At 40.1% G+C, this 17,162-nt stretch overlaps 1 protein-coding gene across 2 annotated transcripts in view; it reads right to left on the bottom strand.

Annotated features, from left to right (window-relative positions):
• Positions 1–17,162, bottom strand: part of dnah5 (dynein, axonemal, heavy chain 5) — a 97,477-nt gene that overhangs the window by 50,907 nt on the left and 29,408 nt on the right. For both annotated transcript variants that reach the window (XM_077574836.1, XM_077574837.1), the window contains 14 exons: positions 16,142–16,366; positions 15,275–15,447; positions 14,252–14,322; positions 12,884–12,991; positions 12,579–12,766; positions 9,527–9,721; positions 9,061–9,195; positions 8,878–8,985; positions 7,025–7,178; positions 6,672–6,818; positions 4,016–4,257; positions 2,387–2,563; positions 1,259–1,463; positions 608–750 (listed from right to left, as the gene is read on the bottom strand). In XM_077574836.1, coding sequence (XP_077430962.1) covers positions 608–750; positions 1,259–1,463; positions 2,387–2,563; positions 4,016–4,257; positions 6,672–6,818; positions 7,025–7,178; positions 8,878–8,985; positions 9,061–9,195; positions 9,527–9,721; positions 12,579–12,766; positions 12,884–12,991; positions 14,252–14,322; positions 15,275–15,447; positions 16,142–16,366 — 2,271 coding nt within the window. The remainder of the gene's footprint in view (positions 1–607; positions 751–1,258; positions 1,464–2,386; positions 2,564–4,015; positions 4,258–6,671; positions 6,819–7,024; positions 7,179–8,877; positions 8,986–9,060; positions 9,196–9,526; positions 9,722–12,578; positions 12,767–12,883; positions 12,992–14,251; positions 14,323–15,274; positions 15,448–16,141; positions 16,367–17,162) is intronic.

The following is a 17,162-nucleotide window of genomic DNA, read 5'->3' as shown; positions in this document are numbered from 1 at the left end:
CCTACACATGTGGCGAATGCATTATTAATGAGACCAAACTCATGCATGCATGCTCACACAAAGAGGACTTGTAATGAATTGCATGTTGTGGCAAATTTAATGGGCTTTTAAGACTGCGCTATTTCAATTTGCATTTTAAGCGTACCAGCAACGAGTCATGCTGTGATGTTATCGATTGAAACTGTGTATGAGATGGCTCTATTTCAACAGGCAAGAAACAAAGCTCAAAAATAGGTGTAGACTAGAGAGTCGGATTAAATGGAGATGTGTAGAGTGATGTATACTGAATATGCTCCTTCACAAATGCATTAACGCAAATTTGAAACATGAGTCAAAATTTCATGATGAGTTGCCCCTTCATTTGGTCAAAAGTGTCATGGTTCCTTCCAAAATTTAGATTCAAATTCAAATAATAAAGGTGGTCCATGTTTTTTTGTTTGTTTGTTAATGTAGTGTACTCTAACTCTAGCTAACTTTAAGGGTAAAAGAAAACAGAAAGCGGCCTTTTCAACCAATAAGTGACATCTAACCTCACAAATATACTTCTGAGTGAAATAACAAAAATGACATAAAGAATATGGAATTATTTATGGGTTTTGAACATCACCTTGCCCTGCTTGGCGATGTTCTGTATCAGGAAGTCAGTTCGAACATTGTCCACATTGGGAACCAAGATGGAGCTGTATTCCGGGGTTATTTCTGATGGATACACATATTCCTCCACTCGTGTGTGCCAGTGGACCCACTGACCTAAAACAAAATGAATGGACATACATTACATTACCACACGGCTGTTGGGTGGGGGTATATTTTTAAGGGTACTGCCCCACACTGATACTGATAATTATGTGGGTTTTTTTCCAGGTACTCCCACATTCCAAAAGCATGCATGTCTGGAATACTCTAAATTGTTGAAAGTTGTGAATTATGTCAGTATGAATGGTTGTTGTAGGGCTGCAGCTATCGAGTATTTTAGTATTTGAATACTCAACAGAAAATTATACCGAGTACTCGAGTATATTTTCGCTGGAACCAAGAGTCATTTTAACTACACAAGAAAAAATAAGACATTCTACGGGAGGGTAGTGGTTGTGCATTTATGAATTTGGACCAGATGACCAGTAATAAGGCAAATAAGGCATTTTATAAAAGCCTACATTATCTAGATATTTGCAATTATTAATGGGTAATGCATTGATGGACTTTTTTTCCTCAACCACAAGTGACAGCCTCTTTCTACTGCTACGCTCACGCCTACCGTCAGTTGTCACATGGTAGTCGAACATGGTGTCCTCGCTGTCAGGAGGGATGTCAGGCAAGTTTAGATGAATACTGTCATTTCCTCGTAGCCATATCTCCATTTTCTTCCGGTTATCTAGTTCAAGGACGGCTCCTGCGCTCCACATCACGGCAAATGCATACAGGCGCTCCAAGTGCTCTTGAGATAAGTCGGCACACTGTTCCTGTGAGGTAACACTTATCATGAGTAAATTATTACGGGGTGGGCAATTACCATCATCAAAGCAACAATGTGCATCGGTTGCATATTAAAATAGTAAATGTTCTCGATTGGTACGTTGGCTGATAATAAGGGGAATAGCATTTCTGATTGCCATGGCGACCCTAGACTGTCAATTTGGTGGTCAAATTTAGACTGCATGCAGCCCTTATATGACCGCTCAGGTAGCAGACAGTACAGATCGTGCTTATACAAACTAGGCGATTTCTGTTTGACCTTAATGCAAATTAGTCCGGCTTTACTTCTAACATATTAGCCCCGTAGCATTACCCTAGAGAACCCACGGGGTCAAATTTGGCCCTTATAAATTCTGCTACTCAAATAACAAAGACCTTTTTTTTCGGGGGGGGGGGGGGGGGTCTTTTTTTTTTTTTTTACAAATTTAACTTCAAAAGTCCAGAGTGCCACTTCTGACCCCTGCATGGGGCCATCTAGTGGATGAATATTGCACTTACATGAGCCAGAGTGGTGGTGACAAGATGGCTGGCAACATGCTGTTTTGTTGAGCTGGAAATCAATCCAAACAAAACCATCTTCTCAGCAAACCATCAGATGGTAAAATTGAGTTTTTTTCGTTAATCTATTTCATATCATGTTGCAGAATGCCTAGGAGCATTTTTTATATATATATTTTGATAAATTAGCAACTCTGAGCTAGTTAAAAAAAAAGGTTAAAATTGAAAAAACATATATTTTGGTGTTCAGTGAACTTATAGCAGTCATTTAATGTATAATTCATCATTTTCCAAAGAAGAAAAGGGTTCTTGGGTTCTCCAGGGTTAACAACTTAAAAATGACTTCTTTTTTTTAATGTATAAACGAACACATGCATAATAAGAGCCTGTCCCTTGCTAAAAGCAAACCCACCTTCGATGGTATGAGTCCCTGCAGCATGTTGATGCACTGCATGATGACAAAAGCCTCAAGCAGGTCTATTTTGAACTCAAGTGACTGTACACAGAATCGGTACAGTTTGGTGAAGGAGGAAGAGAAGAGCCCCCTCAGAACCTCCACCTCCTGGGGGCAGCGTTTTTTTAACCACCCCTGGACACAAGTAGGAATGTTAGTTTTTGATAGACATTCTGCTGCTATATTTTACAAGAAAGATGTTATCATGTAACGCACACTTTAACTAGACTTTAATTGAACTAGATCAAAGTATTTCGACTTATTTAAGAGGATCCCAGCCCTTGAGAATTGAGCTAGCTATACAAAAGTAACACTTTCAATTAAGAATTGTATGTACATGTTGATGCTTTTCTTAGGGTTTCTTTTTGATAGATTCAACTCTACAACGTATAAACTTTTAAAGACAGGATATTTTTTTTCAAACAATACGTTTTTTTTTTTTACTTATTTCTTGGATTTAATTGAAGCATGATTATTACAATTATTTTGTGTATTAGTGTAGTATTAGATACACTTAAGCATCAGTATGACTATTATTACTTTTATGCAAATTAAGTAAGCAGTAAAAGCAACAAGGCATTCCGCTTTTGTAGTTTTCTTTACCTTTTTTTTTAACTTTAAGATGTATCTCATTTTACTCCTTTTTAACTTTAAGATGTATCTCAGTCATACTTCTAACAACTACTTAGGTCTTTTAGCGAACAAACAACTATACCTTACCATCGGTAACTGCTATTCCCTGAACCTATAAAGTTACTTCATCTTAATTTAGATTACGAAACAAGCCCGAGCGGTTTTAACAAAACCAGCTAACTTATTTAGGTCTTAACAAGTGCAACCGATCATTTAGAGAAGGAGCCGCTGTAAGAAGAGTGTGTTCAGATTTTATCCTTGTTTTGAATTGGTTACTCAATAACTATACACTATATAAATAAATAATAAGAAAATTGCCACAATATTGTCGTCGTCATGCTATGATATTTAAAACACCACATTTCCATCAAGAAACGTTACTTTTCACCTGCTTCAGCCAAGCACAGCATTATGAACTACATAGACAATGATACTTTATGCTGCTGAGCCAATAGCAACATGAGTGCATTGTTTACAGATTCAAGATGGCGGAGGGCGGCGACCATACCGGCATAGTGGCATGGATATAGCGAAAACTTAGAGGTTGATATAAAGTATATAGTATTATGAGTTTTTTTTTAATATTGCCAAACACCACCACAATATCGTGATAATTATCGTATTGCGAGGTTCATATCGTGATAATATCGTATTGTGACATTTAGATAGGGTTACGTCCCTATTACTCAATAAGGGTTTTATCTGAAGTAAGACCGGGCTGACGCTCTAAAACCGGCGCGGTGAGAACCTAAACGAATCCTTCGCGCAGCCGGCTTGGAGAGTTCCCGTCAACTCCTCAATCGTGTTACAGTGGGTGGAGATAACGGGGAGCTTTAACCCATTGAACGGAGAGTCGGCAAGGTAAGCGAGATCTGACAATGTGTAAATGTTATCGAGAATTTAAATTTCATTCCATTTCATACCATCATCAACACAATGGTCATTTTTCTTTACCTCCAATATAGGACTCCAGCTGAGCACAGAGGAGCTCATGAACACCATGCCGTTGCGCGATACAGTGGCCGGAGAGGCATTGTCGATGTTATGCGGTTCGAAAACCACCTTACAGTTGGGTGCCATGGGTATACGGTCTCCGTTTGCCAAGGTAAGAGTTCTGTTGTCATCCAAAACTGAGTTAAGATTCTCTATCCAGATGGCATCAACCGGTCCATCGAGGACGATCCATATGTGTTCTCCTGAAAATTTGAACATTTTAATTTGATAGCTTGAGATAACAATAAAATGAATAAGCAGCGACGGAAACATTTAGTGCATTGAAATAAAGGGAGTACAATTCTCAAACAAGTTTGCAATAAAAAAATCAGTAGCTGCAGCGGCTTTTATAACATGCCCGAATGACCCACACGCATCTTCTTGTGAGGTGAACTGCAAGCAGCACATAAAAAGTGCTTGCATGAAAGCAAACACATATACTGTAAATTCACACCAGTATGCATCTTTAATGAACTCCCAAGGAATATAGGAAGATAAAACAAACTCTAGTGTGATGAGCTACGAGTGCAAGGACGTCCCTGGGCAATTAAACTTTTCTGTGGCATAGAACATTACTGCTTTTCACACAGATTCCCAAGAAAAAAAAGACGGCATTTTATCTGCAAGGACCCCAATGAGGAATCGGTTCTGAGCTCTCCAGGGACTCCCTTTTATGTTTCTTCAATTCCTTCATGCTACTAAGCAGAGAAGATGCAGTTCTGAGTCCATGCACTCCATTGAAAACAAACATGAGCTGCTTATCTTCACATAGAATGAAGTCAGAAAAGTTTCAGAACTGGTGTCAAAGACAAAGATGGGATTTGATACGAACTTTTTTTCACTTCAGATGATTAACCAACAGTTGCAGCATTGACTTCATTAGTGGGCGATAAGAGACCAAAATTGTGGCAGAGCAACTCATGGCTACTTCAAACGAAAAGCGAGAAGAACATTGGATGCTGAAATAATATCCCTACTCACCCGGACCTGTGTCTGTGTGATTTTTCCAGACTCAACTGGTCATCAAAGGGATCCACACTTAGTGGGCAACCTCAAGATATTTGGGCTGCAGAATCCCACAAGAATCTGTCATGTCTGGGTAGAGCTGGCTTTGGTTGAGGGTCCCGATTGGTCCTGAGTGGATGCCTGCCCTTCCGCAGGCTGACCAATCCGGGCCCTCAGCCACTTGTGCCTGGCCCCAGGTGTGACTAATCCCCTAATTTGTGTGGGTGCATTTAATTCCCGGGTGGTGATCAGTCCCTTGTGGGATCATTGCCGCTTGTCACGGTCACCCCCGGAGTTCGTTCTGTCATTTTTATTGTAAAACTCAAAATCAAAACGACAGCACAAACTCCGGGGGTGACCGTGACAATCGCCAATGAACCCACAAGGGACTGATCACCACCCGGGAATTAAATGCACCCACACAAATTAGGGGATTAGTCACACCTGGGGCCAGGCACAAGTGGCTGAGGGCCCGGATTGGTCAGCCTGCGGAAGGGCAGGCATCCACTCAGGACCAATCGGGACCCTCAACCAAAGCCAGTTCTACCCAGACATGACAGAATCCTTCCAAGAGTACACAAAGGTGTAGCAGAGAAGGCTGGAAAAGTGCTTTAGGCAACAATGGGATTACTTTTAAGGGGTCATTTTGTACTTTGTCACCCTTTTAGTAGTCCATGGAGAGGATGCTGGAGACCACTCCTGCAGTTGACTCCATTTTTTATTTTTTTTTGCTGGAGAACTTCAATACTCACATGGGCAATGAAAGTGAGACCTGGAAGGGCGTGATAGTGTGGAACGGGCTTCATCGAGCTCTGATTTCCAACTCTCATTGCAGCAGTTCAAAGCCGAGTGTGAAACGGTTGGGGTTAGAATCAGTCGGAAAAGGGTTGAGTGCCCTCACCAGGTCAGGGATGAGCTTCTGCCCCAAGTGGAGGAGTTCAAGTATCTTGTGGTCTTGTTCACGAGCAAGGGAAGCACGGAGCGGGAGATCGACAAGCAGATCGGTGCAGGGTCTGCAGTGATGCGGACTCCGTATCAGTCAAGTGGGAGTTGAGCCGGAAAGTGAAGATTTGCCGGTCATAAGTTGTGGGTTACGACTAAATTAACAAGATCCAGGATACAAGCAGCCAAAATTAGTTCACTCCACAGGGTGTTTGGGGATCTCCCTTAGAGATAGGGTGAGAAGCTCCACCAACCGGGAGGAACTCAAGAGTCAAGCTGCTACTCCTCTGCATTGAAAGGAGCCAGATGAGGTGGCTTGGGCATCTGGTTAGGTTGACTCTTTGGACGCTTCCCTGGTGAGGTTTTCCGGGCACGTCCCACTTGCACGAGGCCCCGGGGATGCCCCAAGACACGCTGGAGAAATCCGGTTGGCCTAGGAACTCCTTGGGATTGCACTGGAGGAGCTGGATGAAGTGGCTGGGGAGAGGCAAGTCTGGGCTTCCCTTCTAAAGCTGCTGCCCCCGCGACCCGAACCCAGATAAGCGAAAGATAATGGATGCTAATATTAATTGTGCTAATAATATAAAGATAATATAAAATAACAGTTTGTTAAGGAGATAACCATTTTTAAGAACAGCTTTATCACGCATAAATGTATACAATAACTGACCTTTCTTTGCCTTAAGAGTTTTCCTCCAGAGTGTTGAGAAGATGCCGTCAGTCCAGTCATTTGTAGCCACATCAAGTCGACCAAACATTTGAGGTGCGGTAATGGCTTTGGGGTTCATGCGCATCTCTCTGTGAGGTTGACCACACTCTAGTAGGACATGTATTACATAGAAACATGAAGACATCTTTTCAGAAACAAGATGTGTAAAATTTGCAGGTCTGGGTAAATGTTTTCCCTCGCAGATTTTTCAAAATTGATTTACAGTATGTTATATTTTTGTTTGTTTTTTCAAAAACAGCTCTTCATTTGTTTTCAAATGTGTAAGCAAATCTGACACTGTGTTATGGTCCCACCTGTCATCGCTCTCATCAGTGTATGGATACAAGTTGTCTTTCCTGCCCCACTGGGCCCCAGAGCCATCATACCATGTCGGACCCTCTGAGTTTCAAATAACTGGATGACTTTCAGTTTCCAGGGTGGGTGACAGATCAGACCTGCATCTTCAACCTGAGGAGGAAGATTTCTTGAAACAGCGGTCTTTGCATGTGCAACAAAAAACTTAAAAACAGTGGGTGCATCTCTGTCTGATGAAAAACCTGTAAACAATCTGCATTGAACACTGCTATAGGTCACATGATGTCCAGTAAAATCCCTCCCATCCACCCCACACCTTGCCATGGGTCTTCCATCTCACTCTGGGTATTATTACTAGAAGGATACGGAAACACCCGAGGGTCTGTGAAGGTGGATATGGTGAAACAAGACCAGCCAGATAAGAGGGGCCAAGACCATGAAGGGTTATATAAATGAATGAAAGAACATTAAAGCTGGTCTTGATACATACAAGGAGCCAATGTAAGGCATGGAAAATGGGTGTAATGTGCTCTTTCTCTCTTTGGTCCTAAGCAGAAGGGTTGTTAAATTGTTCAGTATCTGTAGGTTACATTATTACTATTTTTTAATGAATACCCGAATAAGGAGGGCTCCAATAATCAAATATGGCTGGAGACAAAAGTGTGCATTAATACTTCTGTGTTTTCTGGGGAAAGAATGAGGTAGATTCTGGCAATGTTTATTAGATGGGGAAAATCCAGTTTTTACTGTTATTGATTTTTGCTGTATTTAGTGTATTCTAGCATCCTGAAGATGATTCCAGCATTAATTTCATTGTGCTTATGCTCATTTAGAAGATTTTGACATTTTCACCTAAAGTGCACAATCAGGCTGAAAACGCATTTAAAGCAATAAAAAGTTCATTTGGGCTCTCACACCTAAACTAAACGTTGTAGACTCCAAAAAAATTCTGTATTTAGTGTATTCTAGCATCCTGAAGATGATTCCAGCATTAATTTCATTGTGCTTATGCTCATTTTGAAGATTTTGACATTTTCACCTAAAGTGCACAATCAGGCTGAAAACGCATTTAAAGCAATAAAAAGTTCATTTTGGCTCTCACACCTAAATTAAACGTTGTAGACTCAAATTTTTTTGCTGTATTTAGTGTATTCTAGCATCCTGAAGATGATTCCAGCATTAATTTCATTGTGCTTATGCTCATTTTGAAGATTTTGACATTTTCACCTTAAGTGTACAATCAGAGTAAAATTTAGCTCAGAGACAAAGATAACACTTGTGTTATTAATTTTGTCAAATGTAGTAAAAGAAAGCTGAGTTTCTCTCTCTCTCTTTTTCACCATTTTGTTGTTTAAGATCATTAAACAAAAGTATTATCAAAGAGAATCAAAGTATACATTGAATGCCATTTTTACATGGGTGATTTGGATTTACTAAGGGGGGAAATCTACCTGGCCCTGTGTGTAAAAAGTAATGAAGTGGTTGGGCCACTCTCAGCAGCAACAACTGAACTCAAGAGTTTTCTATAATTGCCAATCAGTCTTTCACATCTCTGTGGAGATATTTGAAGGTTGTCCGCTGCCTTTTCAAGGTCATGCCACAGCATTTCACTCAATTCCAAGTCCAGACTTTTGACTACAACCACTCCAAAACCTTCATTTGGTTTTGTTTAAGAAGTTCAAGAAGTTGACTTGCTGTTATGTTTTGCATCATTGCCTTTGTGCCAAGCCCAAGTGCGCTTCAGCTTAAGGTCGTGAACTGATGGTCGACACAGCAAGTCATCCAGGTCCTGAAGCAGTAAAGCAGCTCCGGATGATAGCATTACCATCACCATGCAGAAAACATATTCTACCTGTTTGTCTATGGCTGCCTCGAGTTCAGGATAGCCTGCTTTATCAAGCTGAATGCCTGGGAAGAGGTCCTCAATCAAGCTCAGGAAGAGTGGCTCATCTTCGTCGATCTATCAAATATATTCACATGTAGATTTATTTGAACAATAATCATTTATTTATTTGAATGAATCATTCAGACTGACCAGCTTTGAGAGATTCATGTCCCTTAGGACCCGCATGACGATGGTAGACTCAGTGTCGCTGGGATTGGCTCGTTTGGCTGCTCCCAGAGTTCGTAACACAGAGAGGATGTTCCGCAAGCCAAAATCATAGTGAACCTGGATGGTTTAGTCAAACAATTTGTCAAGTCAGCTATTTCTTAATCACTACAGTCTGTCTTTTTTACTCTTGACAATTGTTTTTTCCTTAGTGCCTCATTTCATACAAAATAACAGTACTAAAATTAGATTCAGTGGTGAGGTGATCGCGCTGCCAGGCTCCCGCAGAGGAAGGCATGCCTGATGCTCTATTTGTTATTATCTCGATTATTCACAGATATTAATGCAATCAATGTGATTAATAGCTCTGACTGATGTAATTAAATCTAAGATAATTAACCAATCAAACAACAAATAACTGCGGGAAAATTCAGTCTTGGCCTTGGCTTACCTGTTTGGAGAGCTGCTCTTCACATAGCTTGTAGAGTGTGAAGAATTTGCGAGCCAGCTCCATATTGTCTATGAAGCCACAGCTGGCTAACTTCACTCTGATGATAATTTGACGATCGGGAACCATCATGGCTACAGAGCGAAAGTTGATCTTTAGGTTCTCTGGGAGTTCTTGTCGCCCTGCATAACCCGGGTTCTGAGTGGTCAGGTAAGACAAGTATGATACAGACATGAAGGTGGTAGAGGCTGATATGAGTGAGTTTGAATTAAATAAACATATATCTAAAAGTAAGCGTATCTATAATTAGGTCGATCTGGCCAAAATCTGCTTTAGGTATACAGTATATACAATATATAGAAAGGTAATAATGGCAGAGGTGACAAATCCAGGTCCAGAAAGTAAAACTCTGCCACAGTTTGGCTTTAGCTCCTTGTGCTAGCTAGCTAGCTCCCTAGCAGGTAACCGAACATCCAGGAAGCTAGGGAGCTTGCTAGCGAGCACCTGGGGCTAAAGCAAAACTGTGGCAGGGTTTTACTTTCTGGACCTGGATTTGCCACCTGTGCATTTAAATACAAAATGTCATGAGTTCAGCCAACTAAATCCATATGGAATCACCACAGAATGCGCTTGCCACCAAACCAACATTTAATGAACTATTCTGTACACATGAGCACACACACAGAAACAAGCATACACGCAAATGCAAGTGAGCATACACAGGATAGGAAATAATAAATTATCTTTTTTTATAGATAATTGGTGTGCCAAGAAGAACAATAATCTGTGATTTAACTAAGAGTATGGTAATTGTAGTTTGGTTTGACTTTTGCCTTAGTCTATGTCATTCAGGGGTTGCAGTAGCAAGTAACTCGCATAAAATGTTTGCCGCAGTTTTTACACCGGATGCCCTTCCTGATGCAACTCACCCACGACAGCAGCTGAAAAGTATGGTAATTTCAGTAGAAGATATTGTCCAGGTCAATTAAAAAAAACACATTCATAAAAACAGTATTTTTTTGTTTTTCAGCCTCTATAAAACATGTTCGGATAAAGATTTCAATGGGATATCCAGGAACATCTTTAGATATGCAGCAGCAATTTGCCACCTTAGTTAATTAACCTCATCCTCCATAGCATTTACAGGTTAACCAATGAAAGAGAGATGAATCGAGTTGATTGCATAATCATGAATTTACAGACATTCCTTAAATGGTAGGCACCAGCATTTCTATTACCTGAGACAGTTTCTCATCCATCATAAGTAAGTCAGATCAAGCCAGTGTGGCACAGTTTAATGTTGTTGGAAATGTTCAAAGTTTCCAAAGGTTTCCAAGGAGCAAAAGTGTGGCTGTGAAGAGCATTTTCGATTAACGATTGATAATCCCACATCCCTTACACTATGTGATATCTGTCAATCCAAACATGCTCTATTATGATTTAGTTGTAGCATGTTACTCTTTTGTTGAGGGGAGAGGGGAACTGGCAAGTGTGGTGTGTACCGGTGCGGGAAGCTGACGCAGCAAGATGTGTATAAACAATAATGAGGGATCAACAGAGCCCAGCACAACCATCAGAAGGTTCGTTATCGCCAAGGCAATTTAGGGACAGCAACTATGTCTTCTCTATTTATTTACTTTGCCGCAAAAGTTTACATCTTAGTGACAATGCTTTCTGCTTCAGATCCACGAAGCAGCACAGGAAAACTCACAAACCTGAATGCAAGCCTTCTTAAAAATATGGACAACTTTTCCCCATCTTACCTTAACTCATTCACTCCCAGTCATTTTCCCAGCTGTTTTACTGGATTTTGACTGATTTTGCAAGGCCCACAGAATATTGTGTTCTATTGCTATAAAAACATGGAACCTACCAAAAGAAAGATTTGAGTCTCTTCTTTCATCAGGAAAAAAAAGTATATTTCTATATGTTTCCGTTTTGCAGCAATTAGCATTAGAATATAGCTAAGTTTCATCATTATTCACAAATCTGTTTAAAACTGTGGGTAGATGAGCTTTGCTGCAACATGGCCCTGGTTGAGCTCTTATACTCTGCTGCTACCTGCTGGCCGTTTTTGTAATTACTACCATTGCTTCACCCGTTCTCTGCAGTTCAGAGGCTGCATCAAAGCCTTCTGTATGCTCTAGCATTAAAAAAATAAAATAAAATAAACTTATACATACGTCTTTGGGACACTTAAAACATGTAAAATACAGTAGAACGTATTTATACATTTTTGGGAGCAAATGAGTTTTAATAGAAGCAAATGTTATCAATATATCTTGCGAATTTTTGTAGTCTGAATGTTTGAAATAATGTTCTCATGTAATGTGGTGTCCAAGAATGCAGGTTCTGGCACGTAATCAAGAGTAAGTTCAACATCGCTATGAAAAATTCCATGGTTGGATGACAATGGGCACATTGGAACACAACAGTGTTCATGGTGTAATGTTGGCGTTGCTTTTGGAATAAAAATAAATAAATACATCTTTATGAGGCTCATACTCAGATGATAACTCGAGACTAGAGGTCACCAAACACAACATATTACTTTGCTATGTGCAAAGAGGCAATTATGGAAATATTGTGATTAATGTGACTGTTGCAGGAGTCATACACAATTTGTCATTAGTTTATTCCCTCCCTCAATCCGCTCTGATTGGTTCGAATGCACAATGTGTTTTGTTTCTGGAGGGGAAAAAAACAAGAGCGGTAACGAACAACTTGTTAAACTGATGCGATAGAAAAGGAAAATGCAACGGAAAATTGACCAGATTATTTTACCCGATACACAAAAAGAAGTTGAATGAATGTGTTATTTATTTATTAGTTATTTATTATTATTTAGAATTAAACGGATCTTGAGTTCAGGCTGAGTGGCCTCTTTTTTTGGAAATGAAAATATGGTCACCCTAGGATACGTTGTACACTCGCCTGCCGACACACAAATTTGTAATTGGTGTGTGCGTCTCAATTTGCACCTCTAAATGACATTATTCCCATGTATGAGGGTATACAGAAAATAACCTGGGTTATCTATGAATATAACACTGACCATTGTTATAAAGATCCCAAATTCTGGATTCATCTCCACGCTTTCTCCATCAGTAAAGACAAAGTTTTTTCGTCGTTCTTTCTTGCAGGTAAGCAGTATTGAAATCTGCTGGGCTGCCACCGACAGGACGGGAAGGTCAATGCGGTTGAATTCGTCGAAACATCCCCATGAGCCGGACTGAGCAAGACCTACGAATCATACACAGGCTACTCACAGATTAGTTGCTTTAAATAAAGTGATGATGGCACAATCCTTTATCTTCTGTAGTCAGCACCGTTGACATTAGCATACGTGTTTCTATTTACCCTTGAATATTCTTCCCAGACCTCTAAAGTCCATCTGGTCAGAACAGTTGAAGACCACCACATACTTCCCCAGACAGCGACCCATATCCTTAATGGTCTCAGTTTTACCTAAAACAAAAGAATGAGTTGTTGCAGCTAAACAGAGATTCATAGATTTGTTGGGGTTGTTGCCTTCATTGTAATGTTAGTGCAGTGGTGTCCAAACTACGGCCCGGGGGGCATTTGTGGCCCGCCGTACATTTTCTCACTAGCAGCCCTCAGCATATCTAAAAAATAACTTTTGACAGCCTGTTTTTCTAAATATGCAGAGAAACTATTTACAACTAAAATATAAATATTTCTCTTTATAATTTAATTAATGAAGTCAGATATTAAGATCCTCAAGTACACGGTTTTCAAAATTGTCATTTTATTACCGATTACTCTTCCTTTGATTCTGAATGTGGAGATTGGCTGACGCCTGGGGCGGATCTATTCTAGTGGGATACAGGGGAGTGCACAGGCGCAGATGGCATAGGGGACGGGTCCCCCTCAATTTCATAAAGACCACGATCTGCGCCCTCTACTTTCGAAGGGTTTGCTTGACGCGTGTACGCCTGCGACCACACGTTTTGCTGCCTTCATCATACTCAGCGCGGCTTTTCCCCGCTGTGGTCAATATTCTCCCAGGCTATAGGAGGCAGAGAAGAGCGCCTACGGCATATGAACAACACTTCACCTCATTATAAGTAGAATACAATTTTATTTTTTTTACTAACGAGCTGTCTACATACATTTAACAAAATAAAAGAATCGGGAAGTAGAAAACACTGTTGTTTTACGTCTGCGTATCCCCGGCAACCGCCCGGCTCCTAAGCCGCTTGGAGCGCCAGTGGAGACCGGCCGCCTGGCGGGATCCAGACCTTCCCGCCAATTAATTATGCACAAACGATCATCCCGAGCCACTTGGAGCGGGGCCGTGGGAAGAACTTGGAACATTATGAGCTCCAGATTAAAAGGAAGGCGTGCACCGGGAACAGAAGCACCTATTCGGGTGAGCCCCCGTCCACTGGTAGCCGGCTCTCAAGGTGCGCGATGTCAGCAAATGCGGATGCAGCGCGGAGGTTTGAGGTTGGTGAAATCAAGTGAGAATATGGAGCTAAACTATAGTACACAAATGATTGTTTTATTAGGTTAATAAAGTCAGAGAATGTCAAAGTTGGCCCGGCATCCTTTGATTATTCTGTATGCGGCCCTCAAAGGAAAAAGCTTGGACACCCCGCTTTAGTGGATCACACATACAGCAGTTTAGCTGCTGAACTCTTGAAATGTTAAATGTCAGGTAGTTTGTGAAAATCAAAAAATATATATTTGGGGTGTTTCTCTTACCTGTTCCTGCAGGGCCTGCAGGTGCTCCGCCCATACTCATATAAAGAGCCTGGGCAAGGGTGATGTAGCACCTACGCCATTTATATGTGGACATAGAACAGACACTTACATTCACACATTCATAAGGTCACAACTTCTCTATAGTGCTTCCTGAAATAAGAGACTAATTCTCTCTTTATGTTAAGTTGTAATGCTTATTGAATATGATGATGATGATGCCCATGAATGAGGTTGGAGGTTACCATCAATAAAGAACTAACTTTAGTTTCTATGGGGAAAGCCTGGCCTTTAACTAAGAGCAAATTTGAAAAGATAATTTTTTTTGTCTGAAATGATCACTGTCCTTCTTGTTGTCCATTTCTGTTGTTTCTCTTTTTTGAACCCGAGGCGGCGGCTGAGGGATAATGAAGGGCAGACAATGACATAATACAGTAGGAAAAAAATGAGTGACAGAGCAGCAAGGAAAACAATGAAGCATTTAAGCATGGAGAAATGTCATAGAAATCAAAGCTGTTTTTGTATCTGAGTGCATGAAGCCAGCGTGTTACTGACAGATGCCGGCAGCTTACTTCCTGTCGCTTCACATTGCTTTCCCATTGCTGTGTGTATGTCACACCACGCTTGTAGCTTGATTACTGTGTCTGTCCGTGAGCCGTGTTGCGCTCAACAAATTAGTCCCTGTCACTCTTATTGACTGACTGTTGTGTAAATGAAGTATTGTTCACATCAAGGCATGATGGACTGGTTAGCTGTAGTCCAATAGTGGGATGTGCAAGTCTCCCCATATTGAATTGTATCAATGTGTGAAAGGGGTTAACACAAACGCTGTCCTGTTTTTTTGATCAGAGTCAATCTCAGTCCAGACCAGAACAAATGTGCTCAAATATTGATTGACACAACAAACAAATGATCCAATTTTTTAAATGGCACGATTATGAACTAATTGAATAAATACACTATGTTTGTTGGTTTTGTTGTTCAGTTTGACTGTGTTTTTTAGTTACCGTCATGTGTGGAACTTACCTGTCAGTCAATGGCGTAATGACAAGCCTTTCAGTGCAGCCCAAAAATTCATTCTGGTAGACAAAGCCGACATCTGTGATGTTGATCATCATTTTGTCGGAGTCTTCATTAAAGTAGAAACGACACTGCTTCAACCACTCAAAGTCTCCGGGGCTTTTGACATGCAGTCGGCACTTGGGAACGAAAGCGAACAAGGAAGATGGAGGATAAATAAGGACAGAGAGTCAAAAATAAAGGGTCAGGATAGGGTTTATGAAGAGATAGTAGTTGAAATTCATGTTACAACGAGATGGTGGGTGGAAGGTAAGAAGAGAATGAAAACATGGAGGTTACCAAGGTGAAAGGTGAAAAACAAAAGACAGTGGTATGTAGATAAGAAAGAAATGGTGGGGAAGATGCAAGTCAAGGACCTATTACTGAAATTAATTTATGTATTGAATTGGCAGCATTGACAAGGATGATGTTGAGTCAGGAAGGAAAAGAAAGAGAGAAAAGCTGAACTGAATTCAGGTAAGATATAGACAAACAATATTTTTGAAAACATGGGTCAAATTAAATAATAAAGGGAAATCAAACACAGTACATCAAATAAATGTGTCTTTTGTTCTCCTTGGTGACAAGCAAGGCAATTATTGTGCCCAAAAAACAGCCTTTCATAACATCTAAAAAAAAAAAAGGAAAAAAAAGACTGAATATGTTTTTTTTTATTGTACTCTTTTCAGATACTGTAATTGTAATCTGACAGCTCAAGCCTTGCCTGTTGAGAGATTTAACAAAAGGAATTGTTTCTATACTGTTCAGGCATCTCTTCAGTATGGCATTGCAGAAATAGCATTTTTTTGTTTAATTGCTCATACGCATACTTACGAGGTCATCAAATATGTCCCTCTGGTGTACATGGATCGTGATGAGAGTCTCATATTTGGTCCGCTCAATAGCACTCAGGTCTCTTGTGGTCATATCGATCAGAGTATTGAGCAGATCTAAAAATATTTGATTGGTTTTAGCCATAATACGACGATCATATCTGGCATTAGTGAGAGCATCCTCAGAATCCCTTGTCCATATCATCTGGATGCCCAGCAGGCCCACCTAAATAAAACATCAACAAGCCATGATCAATTGTTTGCATTTTTTTTTTTTTTTGTCTTTGTCTTTACTGATCTTTCCTTCTTGTCATTCATTACATGCCCTAATTTGTCTACTCTGTATCTGGCTGTCCACCTCATTTCTATTTGAATGTATAATCTGTAAGATCATGTGAACTTAATAAAGAAGCAAAGAAAAATCACATTGTTTAGATGTTCACCAGTACCTAGGCAATACCTTGATGTTGTAAAAAATAAAATAAAATCCCCAAATTCCCGAACTGACTGTACATCGATGATTGTACAATTTGTCAGACATCCCTGACAGCTGGTCATGATTATAATTAAATTCAAAGATATAGCCTCCTCCTACCCCCTTTCGAGCATGTGTAAGTGTCTATTAAGCTTTTATTATATCTTCAACTTCTGTTTGTTTATTTTCTTTCTTTTTATTTGTTTTGTTTTCTTTACATGGTTGTAATATAGACAAAAAAAGATTGGGTCCAAAATAAACAACCCAACTTTTTGAGTTATTAAACAATAAATTAATAATCCACAAGGCAAATACATTTTTTGGGTTGTTTGGCTTATTTGTTTGACCCCACTTGTTGGGTTAACTAAATAACCCAATTGAATTAGGTCAAAAATTAAATAACCCAACTTTCTGAAGCAACCCAATTTTTGGGGTTGTTTTGTGGTTTATTCGTTTGAACCCAGTTTTTTGGTTTATTTAATTAACTCAATTGAATTAGGTCAAAATTGAACTGACCCAACTCAGTTGGGTAAAATTAAGTTAATAA

The sequence above is a fragment of the Vanacampus margaritifer genome, chromosome 9 (genome assembly GCF_051991255.1).
Source record: "Vanacampus margaritifer isolate UIUO_Vmar chromosome 9, RoL_Vmar_1.0, whole genome shotgun sequence".
NCBI lineage: Eukaryota > Metazoa > Chordata > Actinopteri > Syngnathiformes > Syngnathidae > Vanacampus > Vanacampus margaritifer.
This window is presented reverse-complemented; position numbering and strand designations above follow the sequence as displayed.